The sequence below is a fragment of the Phalacrocorax aristotelis genome, chromosome 6 (genome assembly GCF_949628215.1).
Source record: "Phalacrocorax aristotelis chromosome 6, bGulAri2.1, whole genome shotgun sequence".
NCBI classification, from domain to species: Eukaryota; Metazoa; Chordata; class Aves; order Suliformes; family Phalacrocoracidae; genus Phalacrocorax; species Phalacrocorax aristotelis.
In genome coordinates, this window is record NC_134281.1 from 32,122,734 (window position 1) to 32,140,733 (window position 18,000).

Here is an 18,000-nt window from a genome sequence, read left to right on the forward strand (position 1 = left end):
GCTCCTGGCACCGGGAGCGAGAAGCTGTGAGGGCTGGGCTGGAGTAACGGTGAGAGCAATCCACGGCCAACAGGATGCCCTGACTGACAGCGAGGGTGCCCGAGGAGAAGGTGAGTGGTGTTTCTCCCCAGCTTTAGAGATTGCTCTACAGGGAGGAAAACTATTGGTGGTGTCCCTTACTTAAAAATGGAGAAACTGAGGCACAGGAGGGTTCAATTGACTCCCTGTAGCAGAGGTCTTGCTTTAATCGCATCAAACTGCACTGCCTCGCAGTGGCTCTTATGCCCTGTAGATACCGAAGTCAGAGAGAAACAGGCCAACACATGCTCTCCTCGCACAGTAATCCTCATGCTTGCAGCGGTCAGCTCGCGGTGCAAGGCATGAGATTCAATCATCTTTATCATACCTTGCAGAGGCGAGCGGCTCTCTGCTTCCGAAGGCAATGCCTGCTGCAAGCTGTACCTTCTCCAGTTTAAACTCTTGGTTTGGAGCTTCAAAGCTTCCCAGCAGCTGGAAACACTTACTGGGGGCAACACCTTTCCATGTGCATTCATTCATGCCTCCCCAGTGCCAGCATGTGCTTGGGGCCATGCAATGATGGGACAAGATTCTGGCAGAGCAGGCAGCGCTGTAGCGCAGCCGGCCTCATGCTGGGAAGCTGATGTATGCTAAAAGTCGGCTCTGTTTTACAGAGATTCCTGGGGAGAGGGGTAATCTTGTCTGAACAATAGTGGGTAGGCTTGGCATTCTCCCCCGTGCTCCGTCTCATCCCTCTCGCAGCCACATGATGGGTTTTTCTCCTGGCTGTTTGCAGCACCAGACCCCAGCCTGTGCTGGCGGCCAGAAGGGTGTCATTACGTGGGACATGGCGGGATGGATCCAGCCAGGGCCTTCAGACCCCCGGCACAGGGCCGAGGCAGTGGTCGTGGCAGCACCGGCGACACTGACAGGGCTGGCGTGCTTGGCAGGCTGCGGGGGTCGGTTTGGGGTGCCCAGGGGTGCTGCAGGGCTTGGCTTTGGGGGTGCCCTGGGGTTGCTGCCAGTGCGTGGTCCCCCGGGGACAGCTGCAGGCCCTGGGGTGTAGGCTGGGGGGTGGCTGCGTGGGTGTGCTCCCCTTTTCGCCACCGTGGGGCAGGCACCCGGGGCCCGGGGGGGCCGTGACCCGACGCCCCCAGCCCGGCTCCCCTGCAGAGGATTTTCGGGGGCCAAACCCGCGGCTGCGCCCCTCCGCAGCCCACCTCGGGGGCGGTGCGGGGCCGGGGGCGGTGCGGGGGCGGGGGCTCCGGCCCCCGGGCAAACTCCTCCCCGCTCGCCTCCAGCCCCGCCGGCCGGACCCGCCTCGGCTCTCCCGCTCTGGTGATTCTTCTTCGTATTATTTGTTATTAGCGTTGTTATTATTATTATCGTTATCCTCCTCCTGCTCCGGTCCTCTCCTTCCTCCCCGCGCCCCCGGTGCTGCCGGACCCGGCTCCGCTGCTGCCCGCACCGCTGCCCGCTCCTGCCCGGCCCGGGCGCCCAGGTACGGCTCGGGCATCCCGCTGCCCTCTCCCCTCCCCTCCCCGGGCACCGCAGCTGTGCGGAGGGGTCGGGGCAAGGGAAAAGCTTTCGCTTACATTTGAGACTGCGGTGGGAAGAGGGGGACGGGCGGTGGGGGGGCTGCGGGCGGGACGGGCTGGGGTGCCCGGGTGGGGTGCTCCTAGTATCCTGCTCCCAGCATCCCGGGGCTGCGCCCAGTCCCTGCACCACGGCCTCGTCCGGGCGAAGCCCCAGGGCTGTGGTTCCCTGTAAAGTCCTGACTTATTTCTTCAGGGTTATGTGGTCCAACTTTGAGTTGAGCTGGGTTTTTTAAGTCACCGTTAACTCTTCCTGCTGCTTGGATGGGTAGGGCTGAGTTTGCCCATCTCTAAACCCTACTTCTTTGCAGCCAGCTGAAGTTTTAAAAGTCCCAAGCCCAGGGCTCAGCCTCTTGCTCCCTGGCTGGAGCCCAAAGCCTTGCCACTCAGCAAGGACGTGACAGCCTGACAAACCCCCAACCTCGCTACCAAACCTCTCCGCAGAAATGGTGGCTGCCTTTGCTGAAGTAGAGGAAATCATATCCTTTCATTTATTCCGAATGCTCTCTGTTTTATCTCTCACCATGCTGCAGTAATTAAAGGAGACCTACACTAGAGTTATTCGCCTGGCTTTTGTTTTCTCCTAAGACTATCCTGGAGGATTTTACTCCCTCCAAAAGAGCATGTGGAAGCGTTTAGTGTTTTCAGCTGGATTTTGTTTGTGTGCTATTGATTGTCTCTCCAGCAGAGAGATTTTCTAAGGTGTGGCGGAATATTCCACCCCGACAGAGGTGGTATTACTGGGGCTTTTTTTTTATCTCCCCCAGCCTTGCCCCTTGCTTGTCCGAGGTGCAGTTTTCCTGTGATGCCGTTTTGGGGCACTGGGTGTACCGGGGCTGCTGGTTGGTATTCGGTGTCGCCCTTGTAGGATCAGATGGGCTCTGGCCTGGGCTTTGCCAAGGATGGGGGGGAGAAAAGGCTTTTTCTGGGAAGGGCTTTTTCACTTGTTGAAAAGGCAAGAGGGAACAGTGGCAGTAGGCCATCAGATCAGTGAGTCCGATCCCATTCCAGTGCCATCTCCACCGGGATGTGAGATCCTCTCCTGTCTCTTTTCCAAAGCACAGGATTTCAGCTCAACCGCAGGCTTGAGGGCAGCTGGCTCCAGAGCCCTGCTTAGGTGAGGCAGCCTGGCCCCGCTCTGCTCCAGCCCAAAAGGTCCTTAATGGGCTGGAATCGGGTGCAGAGGATTTTCCACTCAGCAAACCCTCCTCTCCAGAGAAATGCTGAGCGTCCTCCAGCCATTTTGCATGGCAGCATTTTGGGTGCACGATCCGACGGGAGGCCCAGGCAGCTGCCTTCTGCTGGGGAGTTGTTAGGACAGGGTGTTTGGAGGAGCTCAGCTCCTGGCTGGAGCAGGATCACCCACCTTAGCCATGGGTATGAACAGAAGCACAGGAGCTGCTCCCCTTTCTGGGGTCTGCTTTGTGGTGATGCCTCAAACCCGGTAGCCCTCAGGGCAAGCGGCAAGCAGAAATAAGGTCAGGCTGTGCTGTTCTGTGGTTCCCTGCCTCAGCTGCTTCCCTCTTCTCCCTCTCCAACCTCCATCCCCACACCTCCTCATCCCTCCTGGTGTCTCTGCCCGCCTGACCTTCCCTGTCGCTGCTTTCCCACCAAGATAAAATATTTATTGAGGCTCCGTTACCCTTGTTTTCTTGAAAGCGCATTTCACACTTCATTTGCAGGAGACTTTAAGAGAGTTCATGGTGGTTTTTCCTTCTCTCTGGGCACGTGTGATGCTGTGTGCGTGACCATCCCAGCCAGCCCTGCTCCTGCCTGACTGGGCAGCGCGGGCTGGGTGTGGTGGAGCACCTTGAGCAATGGCTAAGCCTGTATTCCAGTGTGTGATAAATCAAATACAAAAAAAAAAGCTGGTGTGAAATCAGCAGAGAGTTTAGCTCTGCAGAGCCAACCCATCCATGCCTGGCTGCATTGTGCCTCCTCGCCCCACCTGGGATGCAGTAGGTAAAAGGAGTGTGAATGGTCCCGTAAAGCATCTGTGGGTGAGATTTTCTTTATGGAAAGTCACTCCAGGACCTGGTCCTGGACTGACTCTGCTTGGATTTACCCCAAACAGCGGAGCTGGGATCAGGTGCTGTGCCCCTGTGCTGGCCCGGAGCAGCATGCGGCTCCGGCTTTCCCTGGCTCTGCGGAGCCTGCAGGCTGCAGCCCAGGATCTCGCCGAATGGGCTGTCCCAGAGGGGTGAATTGCCATTGGCTTGGAAAGAAGAACTGTGGCTGGGGACCTGTGCCTGTCCCATGGGTGGCTGTCCCTGGACGGGCTGTCCTCCCGCGGCACCGGGTGGGGATTGTTGTGGGTACTGCAGGCACCTGAACTGCGGAGTGGGAAAGGGGGCCTGTGGCTTTCTCGTGCCTGTGTGGGACAGCTTTCTGGGAGGAGAAAGCTGCAGTTTGACAAAGACTGATTCACACTGGCTGTGCAGGTGGAGAAGGATGGGACAGGCTTCCCCGCCCGGACCCACTGGCAGGGGAGATGTGCTCACACAACACATCCCCGGTGGCAGGGTTTTACAACTGCTCAGCTCGGGACTGAAGGCAACGTGAGGAGTGAGGCAGTGAAATCTTTGAAAAAAACATTTCCCCCTGCTAATTGAAGCAATTAGCAGGAGGGCTGAGTGCTACCAAAAGTGGCAGGAGTAAATGGGGCCAGATCTCTGCCACCTTTGGTGGAACGACACCAGGGAGAAGCAGCGGTCGCCAGCGAGGTCATAACCCCCAGTGCCCAGCATGCACGACGGGGATGGGGATCCCTGGGGGTCAGGGTGGATGTAAGTTCCTGTCTCCATGGGTGACAGGGCTGTCACTGGGTCTGCATCCCAATGGGAAGGACGCGGTATGCGGGCAGAGCCAGCTAGGGCACGTTAAAAAAATGGAGGAAGCAGACCCCGGAGCTCATGGCTGGTGTCAGTGGCAAGGCGATACCTGGACTGCCGGTGGCGGGGGTTTGGCTGGTTCATCTCCAAGCTGGCTGGTTTTTAGCAGGACCACCTTGTTGCCCCCACCCAGGGTGCTTCTGAGATGGGAGCAGCAGCTCTTGCCTCCCCTGTGCCATGCCCGGCTCCCTGCTGGGGTGACCCGCAGTGGCTCCCACACAAATCCCACCCTGCTGAGCTCCCCATGCCTGCTATGGGGTCCTTAAAAGCACAGAGGAGTTAAAAGCCCACATGTCCTTAAGGCTAGGAGCTGGCCACCTCCTGAAATAGCCACTGGCCTGAGGCTCTGGAGATGGGCATCCAAGCTCCAGGGCAGGTCGTGCCTCCTCCCTGGAGCTCAGGGACGAGCAGCTGGCTGTGGCCATCGTGTCGGGCAGATGGAGGCAAATGAAAAGAACAACAGAGACTTCTGGGTTGTTTTTTTGGATCCTAACCACGATGCCACACTGCTCCAGAGCCAGCACCTGGCCCTGCTGTCTGGCCCCACCAAAAAGAGACAGTCTGTCTGCCTTGCGCTTTCGGGGAGGCTTTGAGAGTCCTCCTGACTGTAGTACTGCCGCACGTGGGAGGCTCCTCTCTCTGTATTGCTGCCTGAATGCAATTAGGCTTTAATGAGTCATTAAAATAAATCTCTGTTTCTACTCCAAGCGAACATGCCGGGGGGATGCTGACAGTCGGAGCAGCAGGTCTTGCGTCATGCACAGGAAGAGGCTGCGCTTCCCTGCGCCCTCCTCCCCAGGACTGGGCCACACCACCCTCCATCTCTTCTGCCCATGAAAAAACAGATGTTTCCCAAGCACCGTGCAGGTTTGCAGCTACTGCGGGAGCGGGATTAAATTATAACCAGCCCTAGGGTTGGGTGTTTTTGGAGGAGCGGTGGTCTGAGGGTTATCTTCTCCCTGATGCTGAAGGGCACCTGCCTGGCTAGAAGTGGGCAGAGGTGTAACCACCCCCGGTTTTCAGCTCCTGGTTTGTTAAAGTTGCTGATGGCTGTGTCCTTTTTAACCCATATCTGGATCTGGTGGGCAGCTGGGGGACATCTCAGTCAGTCCCATGGCTGGAGGGAGATGAATGTGAGGTGACACTGAAATATGAAAGGGAAAGTGTGGTGCATCACTGACAGACATACGCATAGTTTTCCTAGCTGTAAACGGGATTCAAAGAGAGCTCATGAGCCAAGGGGGATGGTGGCCCCTCTCCTTGTGGGCAGACACAAGGCTCATCTTCCTTCACTCCACCCAACTGGTAAACGGTCCTGTTACCCCTAATGATGTCTTTGCTAACTTAATCCCTCCGCGGTGGCTGTCTTGCTGGCACGCACACTGGCAGGTGGGAGGCCAGATGCTGGCAGGACACAGGGATATGTCCCCTGCATGTCCCTGGGGAGCAGTGTCCCTCAGACACCCAGTCACCATTTCAGCCACTGGCCCCATAGTGTTATCCAGGCTGTGGGAGGGCAAGAGTTAAAACCAGGAGTTGAGCAGGAGAAATTATTTTATAAATTATTTTAGCAAAACAAATAAATTGGGTGACGTCAAAGCACAACAGATCCCTCCCGTCGCAACTCAGACAGCATTACCTGAGCGTGCCATGCCGGGGGGAGCTGAAGCCCATGGGATTACAGAGGCTCCAGCCTCAGCCAGAGCTTTCCCCCAGGCTTTGCTTTCGGGAGCAGAGCTTGCTGCTACACAGAAAGGTTTTGCACAAGTTGTGTTTCATATGTCAGGCTGGGAGGAACGGGGACAAGGCAGCAAGGGCAGATCCAGGTGGGAATTGAGCAGAGGATTTTCATGGGAGTGATGGAAATGAGGTGGAAAGGGTGAGAGAGCACCGATGTCCAGGGCAAGGAGGAGGGTACCAAGGCGGTGCCTGGAGGACAAGCTGTTTTGGGGGTTGTTTCAAAGAGAGAGAAATTGACTTAATGAAAAAAAAACCTTTAGTGGGCACTTGCTGCTGTGCTCAGTTGGATCTTGTTGGGGGTGCTCCAGACTGTTGCACAGTGCAGCTGCTGGGATTGATCCTCCTCTTCCAATTCAAGCCTGGGGTGAAGGTACATTTGATGTCCCTGTGTTCCCTGGTGGGATTAGCCCCTCTGGAGAGCAGAGCGCACACCTTCCTGTGGTAGAGCAGCAAGAAAATCAAATTGAGGAGAAGATTTTATCTCTACGTGGTGTATTTGTAACCCCTGGGAGGCTGAGGGATCTGGCCGAGGTCTCTGTCCCCCTGCCTTGAGGGGAAGAGCCTGCTGGTGTGAAAATCAGTGGTGAAGGTGAGGAGGTGGAGGTTTTGTCTTGGAAGGGTGCTGGAGAAATACCCTCCCAGGGCTGGGAGCATCCTCGAAGGGAGGCTGGCTTCGTCACGCTGCTGGGGAGGGTCTCCAGGCTGCAGGATCCTGATCCATCACCTGGACCTTCCTCTATCATGAGTCTCGGTGTGGAATGGCTAGAGGCTGAGAGCTTTTAAAGAGGTCCTGCTGCTCTGCTTTGCTCTGTTGGTGCCTTCTCACCTTTTCCTGGGCAAGTGCTGGGAATGCTGGCTGGTGAGGGGAAATACCCGTGCTGTGTTGGAGCTTTACCACAGGGTTAAATCAGCCGTGGGATGCTTACACTGGTGCAATGAGCTTGTGCAAACACCAAGGGTGATGATCGGGGTGGAAGCAAATAATCCTCCCTACTCCTTTCTATGCTCACAAGGATCCATCTCTTGTGCTGTACATTGTAAACACTCGGGCATTGCTCTGGCAGGGGTTTTAGGGGCAATGTGGGGTGCAAATCAGACCTAAGTCCTTGCTCTCTGGGGCTGTGTCCTCCAGGGATCCACAGTACGGCAGGATCCAGCCTGGGCTCTGGCTCTCCACTGGCTGTGGCCACAGGCACGGTCCTGAACCTTTAGCACTCGTGTGTGGCGAAATGCTCTGGCTTTTTGGCAAGGGTCAGTCTCACCTGGGGCACACCCAGCATTCTGGCTCTCCGCGGCCTCACTCTGCTCCCGGTGTGGGTGCTGCTGCGGCACCTGTTCATCACAGGGGGATGTTTGGGTGCTGGGAGGGTTGATGCCTGCGGCAGGGATACTGAAGATGGTGCCCATGGGGATCCAACCTGGGGGATAATCTCAAAAGCCATTCTCTGTGTGACAGCTTGATGCCACCAGTTTTGTCCCTGCTTAGTTTGGGACCGTGATGGAGTGTTTCCCGGGCACATTTGCCTGGCCTCAGCTGTGGCTTTTGCCGGGAACAGCCCTGGGAGGGACCTCAGCCACAGTGGCAGGAGATGAGCCATGTGGGTCAGGCTAGGGACATTTCCATCCCACATCCCACTGTGGGCTGCCCATGTCTGATGCATTCTCCGTGTCCGGGGCTGCACGTTGCCCCTTCCCAGGGCTGCATCCACTCGCCATGGCTCCTGGGCTCAGTTGTTCTGTAGCCAGCCGAGCAAACACAGAGGGTAGGAGATGTGAAGGGGGGTGAGGAGGGAGGTGTCATTTTCCTGCCCTGGGTTTTAAGCCATCCTGCAATGAGGAGGGGCTGCAAAGGGGGTGTAACTACATAGGGACTTGCCTAGATCCAGGTGCAGCCCCAGCCATGCCATGAGCTTTGCAGTATCATGTTGATGTGTGTGTTTGGGGGTACAGGATGGGGTGACGGTCCCTTCCATGTCCCTCTGTCCCTACACATGGCTCCAGTTAATCCATGCAGGCAGGTGAGACAGGATCTGAATAGTCACTTAAGGGCATAAAGGGCAGATGAGCTGCCCAAGTAAGGAGATACTGGTGTAATCCACACCTGAGACATTGCAGGCTGCAAAGCCACCCTTCCTGCAGAAGTGTGTGAAGTGCTGGGATGTCTCCCTGGGCCTGCAGATGTGCCATCCCACAGATGTGCCGAGGCTTCGTATGCCTGGTGCTGCCGGAGGTCGGAGAGGGATGCTTGGTCTTATGTGGTTGTAAAGGCAATTGCCACCAGTGAAGAAAGTCTCTGGGGCTCCCACAGGGCAGGATGAGGCCTGGTGTGGGAGGAGGCAAACCTGGGTTGGCAAGAAGGTGGAGAGCAGATCTGGGCTCAGTGGGTTGGGAGCGTGGTGTTAGCAGCAGAAGCGCAGCCCTTCACACCCACCTGCGAAGACTGAAGGAGCTGGGGTCAGGCTGGCAGCTTCCACCCTTGAAGTGGTTTGATTTTTGTTAATTGCAGTTAATATCTTGCCTTTTCCACAAAGCTTTTGCAAGAAAAGAGCTGGTTTCAAAACGTTGTTGGTACTGGGTTTAAGGCTGGACTAGATGATCCCCGAGGTCCCTTCCAGCCTGGGATTCTGTGATTCTGTGATTCCCATCCCTCAGCTGGGGAGGAGTGGGGCTGGGAGAGGGTGGTGGGGAGCCCTGGGGAGCTGGTGCAGGTGGTGGAGGGAAAGCAAGAGCAGGCTTGCAGCAGGGCATGGGATTTTCAGTTTTGGCGATTGATTGCAAATCGCTGGAGCCTCAGCTGCTGGATGGTGTCACCTCTGCGACCTAGATGTCCTTGCGGTGTCCGGGAGCAAGGAGCTGAGTGTTGGCTGCAGTTTCCCTTGCAAAACTGATGGGCCAAATCCCGCGCAGCTCAAGGCACCAACGAGGTCACAGCATGAAAAAGCTTTGGGTAGGAAACAGGTCACAAAAAGCACCCTTTCTGCTGGGAAAACCCACCTTGGTGGTCTCTGTAGTAGGCTGAAATGAAAGTTTTCCCAATCGCCGCTGTGATTCCTGTCTGTAGACTGGTTCAAACACAAATATAACTTGGGCAGAACCAGACACGGAGCCCAGCACCGCTCCCAGGGATGTTTTTGCTGCAGGAGTGAGCAGGGTTGCTCCAGTTGCCCAGTGCAACGGGCAATTTTTATGCCTTAAAGATGCTTCTTCCTTAATATATGTATTAACAGCAAATCAAAAGTCAGAATGGACTGGCCCCATCCTGGACTCCCCAAAATGATGCGGCTTAAGCATGCTTATGTGCAAGGGTAAATTAAAACAGCAATTTGAGACTCCTCCAGTGTTCGCAGGGCCTAGGGCAGGTGGCAGGTTCAGCTCCTTGGCAACCCCCGTGGATCCCTTAATTAAGAGTTTAAAGGCTTCAGCGTGACCCACTGGTTTGGGACCTGAGCGAGAAGCCTGGGGACGAGTGCTGGGGCCAGAGCGGGGCTGCTGGGGGCTGTTGGTTGGGTGCAGCCGCCTGCATCCTCTTGCATCCCACGTTGCCATCATTCTTTGGGTGAAATTTCATTTGGGCTTGCCTCATTTCAGGGGGGAGGTCTCCTTGATTCCGCTCCCCCGTGTCTCAGCTTGTCCCCTTAAGCCTTGCAGCACAGACCGTCTGCCATGCAACGAGTCTGCGGGGCCTAGGCCCTCCCTGTGCACCCGTCCTGCTCCGTGGCGGGGGAGGGGGGCTGCGCTGCTGTGTCCTCCCCCGCTTCACCAAGGGTTGCAACCATGGGTTAATCCACCTGAATCCCACCGGGCTGAGCCCGTGTGGGGCAGGCTGCAGCCGTCTGGGAGCTGCCCTGTTGTTTGCTGCTATAATCTGTTTTGAAAAGGCAGCCCCTGATGCTGTTTTTTTCCAATTAGGCCCTGGGAAATGATTCTGGTAAGGCAGCGGCCGGGCTAATTTACCAGGCAGACATTTCATTGAATTAGCCCGTCAGCTGCAGAGCAAAACTGGGAGAGCAGAGCCCAGGCTGGGGCACAACTCACCGGCGCGGTTCGGCATGATGCTTACAGCAAATAGCTGTGCTCTGCCCGAGCCTAAAACCTGCTCCTATGTCCCGTGTTAGTGCTCAACCCTTGTTGGTTGGGGGGGTGAGCTCGGGGCTGGTGGGACATGCTGGGAGAGGAAGGGTGGGACTTTCTCAGCTGGGCTGAGAGTGCTGGTGGCTGGCAAAAACCTCACTATCAACTTGCAAACCATGCAAATATGCTATGGACGTCATTGAAGAAGAATAAATACAGAAGCCTGTGATGATGCTCGTTTCCAGAGCCACTTTTCAGGCCATAACTTTGCACTGTGAGGCGACATCAATTAAAGAAAATGTATCTCTGCAGCAAGTGGTTTTGTACGCCTGCCTGGAGGAGTTCAATACAGCCAGGGACCCTCCCTCCACCTGCTCCCATCCCCATCTGGGGCAGCGTGACACCACTGCCTAGCATCATTAATTGCTTCCCGAAAGCCAGTGAGGGGCATGAAGGTAATGCAGCCCCTCTCATATAAACCCTGATTTTATTTGGCAATGGTTTGTGCACCGGAGGGTCCCCATGCCCGCCCTTGGGTCATAGTTCCCTCTTCTGAGCTGCCCAGGAGCAGGTGAGCGGCAAGCACCAGCGCATCTGCTCAGCGTGGGCTATTTAAGTGTTTAAACAGCTCTCAACTCCCTGTTTAAGCCAGAAGGAGAAATGGGCTGTGCCCCAGCGAGTTTGGCTTGTGCGTTCCCCTGCGATGCCTCTGCGTCCCATCCCGCTCTGGGAGCAGGAGCTGCGGGGCTCAGCTCGGCTCACAGTGCAGCCTGAGGCTTTTAGGGGACCCGTAAAAATGTATGGCTTTTTGTCAGGATGGGGTGGTGGGACTGTGCAGTACCTGAGCCTGGGGGAAGCTGAGCCCAGAATGCCCCTTTCCCAGCAGGCAGGGATGTGCTTGAGGGGAGTGGATGGAAACTGAGGATGGGCTGGTCCCCAATGGCAGGGATGCGGCTGCTGGGGCTGTTGTATGGCCTCTGCAAGGGCTGGAAGAGGCTGCTGTAGATGTCTTGCCCCTTTCTGGGAATATTTACCTTATAATTCCCAAGACCTCAATTATTACTGAGATTGGGGCTCTTGCTCCTTCCCTGAAAAGTGTAACATCCCCTTCTGCATCCCTGCAAAAGAGAGCCATGGGCTAGGGAAGGCTGTTTATAGGCAGAAACGGGGCAGAAAATGAACTGCTAGGCTGCTGGTGTGTAGGATTTGTGAGGGGAGGAGGGTAAGAAACTTCCTCCTCTCTGAAAGCATCACCTTCAAAGAGATGAGGAAAGGCAGCACTTCGCTTCCGGTTTGTTTTAAATTTTGCCCTTTTTTTTTTTTTAACAGTCTCTATCTTAATAAGCAGGAGCCTGGCTCCCAAGCAGGGCTGGTGAAACACTGATACCAGCATCCCCAGAAGTGGGAATGCTGGAGATGGGGCACGTTGAAGTCCAGCTGTCCTTGAGGCAGCACCAGTGGGACTTGGAGGTGACCAAAGGGTCCCCAGGGCTGGTCCCTCCCAGCCCAGGGTCATTCTCCGAGGCCGCCTGCTTGTTCCAAACCTCAGGCTAATTGGATGCTGCTTTCTGAGCTCTAAATCAGATCACAGCTCCCATTAAATGAAGTTTTCTGGATGCAAACAGCTGCATGTATCATCCATCACCACCCGGCTCACAGTGCATCCCTCTCAGGGGTCATCGAAGGTCAACATTTGCCTTTTCCAGCCACCCACTGTCAGCTTTTCCCTGTTAAGGATGGCACCTGGGGAGGTGATAACTCCATCAAAGGCTTCTCTGTGTGTCCCCCACTGTCCCCAGTGCTCCTCACTCTTGGCAGTGTTTCAGGGAGCAGTTTGGTAACAGGGCACAGGAGCTGAGTGTGTTGGGGTCTATTATTAGCTCTGCGTCGGGTCTCCTGACAGATGGAGATATTAGCTGGGTTATGGACCTATTGATTCCTCAGGGTTTTTTTTTTCCCCTTTGTTTCGTGTGTGAAAGCTGCTCAAGGAGGAAATCCAAAGCATGCCTGCCTTTTGGCTTCACATGGGAACCTTCCAAGAGCTGAAAATCTATTTGTGGCAGGCAGGATCCTGCAAATCATGCAGCAGAGTGAGAAGGGTGGGTGACTGTTTTGGGAAAGGGCTGTCCCTGCGGTGCCTGCTGGCACATGCAGCAGAGGAGGGCTGGGGCAGGGTTGGGCAGGTCTCATCTGCAAGCTGCCACCTCTCTCTGTCAATTAGGGCTGCGTGGTGAGCAGGTAATTAGATCTCCTCGGCTGCAACTGGCTGGCACTTGGGCCCTATCAATTAGCCTTGCTCTGGACAAGGCACACAGGGACGCGGGGGCTGGTAATGAAATGCGGTTGTGCCAGGCATCGCTGGAGGGTGGGGGTGATGGGGGCAATGGGTGCACCCACTTCTTGGGTGCAAGTCTCTCGCCTTTGCTGAAATTGGAGGTTTTAGGCATGGGATTGTCCTTTCCTGGCGGTTTGGGTTTACCCACCTTTGCAGCACCCATCTTTCCTGCTGGTCTCCCTAAAAAAGCAGTTTATTTAGCCCTTCCTTAGGACAGAGGTGGCATCAGCAGGGATGGGGGCACGGGTCAGCCCCCTTCGGTGGGGGGACGAGCTGATGGTGGTGAGTTTTCCTCCTTGTCCTCCCTCCCAGGGCCGCTGGCAACTCCCCATGGCCATGCAGTGCTGCCTGACCCAGCCGACTGCCCTGGGGCCGGCGTGACTGTGACACCCTGCCTGTCCTTTTCCCGGTAGGTGCCCGCGGGGTGGCGGGGGGACAGCTGGGGCTCACCTGCCCTGGGGGGGTGGAGGGGAAAGCCCCTTCCCCAGTGGCACATAAGACATCGTCCACTTGCAAGATGATGCATCTGCCTCCTCCAAAATTAGTTTTAAAGAAGAAAAGGCCAAGTGCTGACTAAGCCAGGCCTTTGCCCTGCGCAGCTGTATGATTCATGAGCCGCTGATAGCACAGCCTTGCCCTGCGGAGTATTTCTCCAAGCTTCTCCCAGGGGCACAGGCACATCCCTGTGGGATGCAGGACATGAAGCAGGGCTTCCTGCAGGTTCCAAATCAAGGCAAATTCTCAGGAAGCAGGGAAGCGTGCGGGAGGGGTGCTGGCAGGCCATGGCTAACCTCTCCCTCTGCTCCTTCCAGGTCCAACGCCTCCGTCACTGAACATAAGTAGTCCCCAGGTCCTGTGGCACGGGGACAGTGGGGGGGCTGCTTGGCTCATGCCAAGCCCAAGTTAGACCCATCGGTGCCCAGCAGGCAGCTGGGGTGCATTTTTTGGGCTCACACTGCCACAGTTGCAGAGTTCAAAGGCTCCCCTTTGGCTTTTCCTGGTGGGAACCCAGGTTTGCTTCTGTGTTTTGAAGCAGAAGCTGTATTTTCTGCTGGGAGGGTGTAAATCAGCCCTTTTGGCTCAGCAAGGGGGAGGCTCTGCGGGTGGACCATGGTCTGTTTCCCAAAGACCCCAAGCCGGAGGCAGTGATTGCAGTGAGGGAACATGGTGCTGCATCTTAGGTGTCCTTTCGCTAAGAGGAGGAGAATAATATTGGGTGATAGTTTTCCGGCTGGAGAGGGAGGAACAGGGATGCACTAGTTTGGGATGCCTCATGGGTGTCACGTCTGTGCTGTGATGATGAAGCTGTGGTAGGTGATTTTCATGTCCTGGGCTGACGCGTGTCCATGTGGCCTGTCTTTCAGAGTTTGATGGAGAATTGGTCGGATGACAGCGGGAACTGTTGTTATCACCGGGGGAATCCTAGCGACGGTGATCCTACTGTGCATCATTGCCGTGCTCTGCTACTGTAGGCTACAGGTGAGCACTGTGGCCGTCCCCCATCTTGCCACAAACCCCAGCAGCGTCGCTGCTCTGTGGGCTGAACTGCTGCTGCAGGAGAGGTCTCGGTGGGGGCTTTCTTGCCCATGATAGGCAGCGAGTTGAAACCCTCTTTTCCCCCAGGTGCTGCAGTTACATTCTTTCCTCCTCCTGGCACAGGGGGACTCCCCTAAGGCTTTTGAGGATCTGCAGCGCTTGCTAATTTAGGTGCAGGATTAGCTGGGTATGCAATACCAGATGGGGATGGGTTTTTTTTGGTTTTTCCTCTGTAAATTAAGTGAGGAGGCTTTCAACAACAGCTAGCTACAACCTCCTGCTCTTTAAAAGTTAATGCGAAGCCTGTGCCATGCAGCAGCACCCATGTGATGAAAAGCACAGCGGTTACTTGGAGGAGCTTTCAACTGGCACAGTAAAATACTGTGCAGTACCCTTGCAAACCTTGCTGGGAGGGGAGAGGACGAGCTCCCTGGCAGGTGCCTCCTGCTGCACGCTCAGGTCCTGGCCAGGTTTTGTCCTGCTTCTGTTGCCTTGTGGGACCCAGGTACCGATGAAGTGGAGCAGCAGGAGGTTGGTGGAGGCTTTCTCTGGCAGTGGGATGAGGGGAACAGGGATGTGGCAGGGCTGTCTGTGAAGCCGAATCTGCCAACTGGTTGCTCATTCCCCCTAATGTAACCCTTTCCCTTTTGCACAGTATTATTGCTGCAAGAAAGATGACTCCGATGAGGAAGAGGAGGAGGAGGAGGAAGAGGAAGAGCCTGACCTTCCCATGCACTCGCACCTCGGCACATGCAATGCCTGCAACTCCCGCATGGTGGATGGCCCGGGCAGCCCCGCGCCTGCCCCCAGCGAGCTCAACCAGCACGGGGCTCACAACTACTGCCCGACCTGCTCCCCCTACGGCTCCCCCTTTTACATCCGGACTGCCGACATGGTGCGCAACGGGGGCGAGAGGGTCACCTACACCCCCGCGTGCTACAAGGAGATGGGGCCGCCCATCAACATGGCCACCCTGCAAAGCTACCCGGTGAGCCGCCACAGCCTCCTCCGGGAGAGCTTCCCGAACCCGCGGGCTATCAGCACGGAGGTGTAGTCACCATTGCCACTAGCACAGGGTGTCTCCAGACGGCGCCTGCTCGAGGGAAGGGGCTTTTTGCTTCTCTTTGGTGGGGGGGGGGGGGTGCGCAGAGAGGACCCCATAAGCCCAGCTCGAGACCAGCACAGTCCTCCTGCTGAACCGCCCGGCACGGCTAAGCTTTACGGGCGAGAAGACAAGAGAGACCTCGAAGGGCGACGTTAAACTGGCCGCCTCCAAACCCATCATAAGTGTCATTATTATTCTACTCTATCTCCTGAAGGGACTTGTCTAACGAGGGCTATGTACAGTACAACCTAATTTAATTACCCCACGCTCCCCCGACTCCCCGAGCCCTGAGCAAGGCCTCTGGTTGTCCCCACACAGCCACCTGAGGCGATGCCTCCGGCACACAGAGCAACGCACGACCACCCACAAGCTGCTGCCTCCAGCAAATCCCGCTGCTGAGCTGGGAATGGCAGTGCTCCTCGGCAACAGGAAAGCAAAGAAGGGAAGATCCAGATCGTCCTGCTCCCCTCGTACTGTGTTAGTTGCCGCTAGAAGTTAGCTTTTGTGTTTGAGTGTAGGATAGGACACCGGCCCCCACCTGCTTCTGTCTTTGCACATGCTGAAGAAGTTCAAGCCATTAATTTAGATCACCGCTGGGGGAGGCAAAGTTGCTCGCAAAACTGCTCACCCACCCAAATGGGCACAGGCTGAGCCTTCTGTGGCTGAAGCCCCCACCTCTTCTACTCTTCACAAGCTTTCTTAGGAGCAATTTCAACTTGGACCCATAATAATGGCAAGATTTTACTTATGGGAAGGATTGCCTCCCTAAAGAACTGCAGTTTTGGTCACCTCCAGCTTTCAAAGCCCTACCCAGCCCCCCTGACAGCTCTGGACAGCCAGCCAAAGGTTGGCTTTAGGATGGCTTTTGCTTTTGACAGCAACAGCAGAGACCACCGGGTTGCGTCTCCTCCTTTGTGGGGCTCACGACCTCCCATGGGAGGGTGATGTTCAGGTGATTGGGGTCCTCCCACTTTTGCTTCTGGAAGAAGAGGATGCAAGACCTGAACATGGGTCCACCAGTTCTGCAGCTGATAATGACAGCCAGTGACTCTGCCTTTCTGCAAAAATGAATGTGGGAAAGTTCCTTCTTCCTCCATAAATCAAATTAGGTGAAAAATTACTAAAAGGACATCTCCATCATTCATGGGCACTTCCATAGCAACCGCTGCAGGACCGCTCAGCTGAGCACTTCCCATTCATGGCAGGGAGGAGAGACCCAGACAGCAATGATCCCTGCAGCCATGCGGATGCTGTTGGAGGCAATGGCAGGAACTGCGTGCCATGCCTTTGCAATATAGGGTACAACCGCTCAGAAATGTGAGTGGGGTTTGGTTTTTTTTTTTCCTTCCACCACCGCAATTTAGAAACAATTCTGCTGCTCACAGGATTTGGACTTAACCTCCCCGTTCATGCACAGAAAAAGTAGGTCTCATCATGGAAGTACATGCTACGTGAGCCTCAGATATCTACGTTATCAGGCAAAAGGCTAATTTACACTTTGGACCTGCTGGTGCCCTGGCACCTCTGCAAAAACTATCCCAAGTAAAGGAGCCAGATGAACAACAAATGTGGTGATGCTCCTTGTAACCAAACGCCTTGCCCCGACCTGCATTGTACACAGCCTTTTGAGCAAACATCGCGCACTGTCTCCTCCACCTCTGGCCCAGAAAGACATTGCATTTCCATTATCCTGAGACTCAGTCTAGCTGCATCTCTTTTTAGAGTCTCCTTCCATTCTCCAAATAGCGCTAGCAGGTTTTAAAATGTCCTCTCACAGTAAGGGCAGGCAGGAGGGAAGATGAAATTTAGCAGCAGGAAAGTGCTCTGGATCCCACTGGCCAATAGTCTGTAGCTCTTACTGCTTCCCATCCAGCCAGTACTCCTCCCTGAAAATACAGGCTGTAACTGGAAAAAAATCTTGGCAAACCAACTCAGTAAAGCCCATCCTTTCCCACTAGAGCATCTGCTCAGCTAGGTCTCCATCCTGCTGGGAGCCACAAGAATATGTCCCAGCGCAATCCACGGGCTGCTGCCTGCACGGCTCTGCCAGATGGCCCTGCAATGCCGTCCCCTCGAAGGGCGCAGAGCCAGCTCACAGGCATGGCAGCTCCCGATGTCCAACTCTACCTCTTGGCATACAGCGAGGCTTCCCACCGCAACAGCAGCACGTGCTGGGCCATGACCTCCAGAGGGTGGGAATAACACAGGGGGCTTTTGCTTCCATGCGTCTCCCTTCTGGTGAAAGGAAGGCAACCACATCGCCATCGTCATCACATGCAAATTAAGTGTGACCTGGTGCCTGCTAACACGGTTCCGAGGCTGGCGAGGCAGTTCCAGAGTAGCTGGATGGCCAAGACGAGGGTTATCCCCACAGCCATTACAACACCCTGGGCCTGGCATGGCTACAGTGAACTGGGTGAGTCTGAAAGGGCTGGAAATGTGGGAGATGCAACTGTGGGTTTTCAGGTTTTGGGGATGGTGGAGAAATAGGACAGCGTAGGGGCAGGGATCTCAGATATTTTCCACTTCAGATTCCTCCTGTTATTATCCTCTTTGTTGCTCAGCTACGGGTCCAAATACAATGTCAGAAATAAACAAGGACTTTGAAATACAAAACCAGAGTGGTTTCTGTTCTTTGGCAGGCAACACCAAACAGGGTTTGTCCGGTGCTGCCTGGAAGCTGCACTGGCGCAAGGACTTTTCTTCCTC

At 55.5% G+C, this 18,000-nt stretch overlaps 1 protein-coding gene across 3 annotated transcripts; it reads left to right on the forward strand.

Annotated features, from left to right (window-relative positions):
• The first annotated feature begins 1,314 nt into the window (after positions 1-1,314).
• On the forward strand, positions 1,315-17,907 carry LOC142058900 (protein FAM163A-like). 3 transcript variants are annotated; one of them, XM_075096900.1, is made up of 4 exons: positions 1,315-1,356; positions 12,963-13,059; positions 14,015-14,129; positions 14,842-17,907. In XM_075096900.1, exons 3-4 carry the CDS (start codon positions 14,037-14,039, stop codon positions 15,238-15,240), a joined length of 492 nt encoding a protein of 163 aa, XP_074953001.1. In that variant the 5' UTR covers positions 1,315-1,356; positions 12,963-13,059; positions 14,015-14,036; the 3' UTR covers positions 15,241-17,907. The 3 variants fall into 3 exon arrangements, with proteins under 3 accessions (XP_074953001.1, XP_074953000.1, XP_074953002.1); XM_075096899.1 differs by having other exon boundaries at positions 1,319-1,519; XM_075096901.1 differs by lacking the exon at positions 12,963-13,059 and having other exon boundaries at positions 1,319-1,519.
• Positions 17,908-18,000: the final 93 nt, after the last annotated feature.

Coding starts and splice junctions, on each gene's coding strand:
- LOC142058900 (XM_075096900.1), top strand. CDS start 14,037: ATGACAGCGGGAACTGTTGTTATCACCGGGGGAATCCTAGCGACGGTG. Junction 14,130..14,841: donor TCTGCTACTGTAGGCTACAG/GTGAGCACTGTG, acceptor CCTTTTGCACAG/TATTATTGCTGCAAGAAAGA.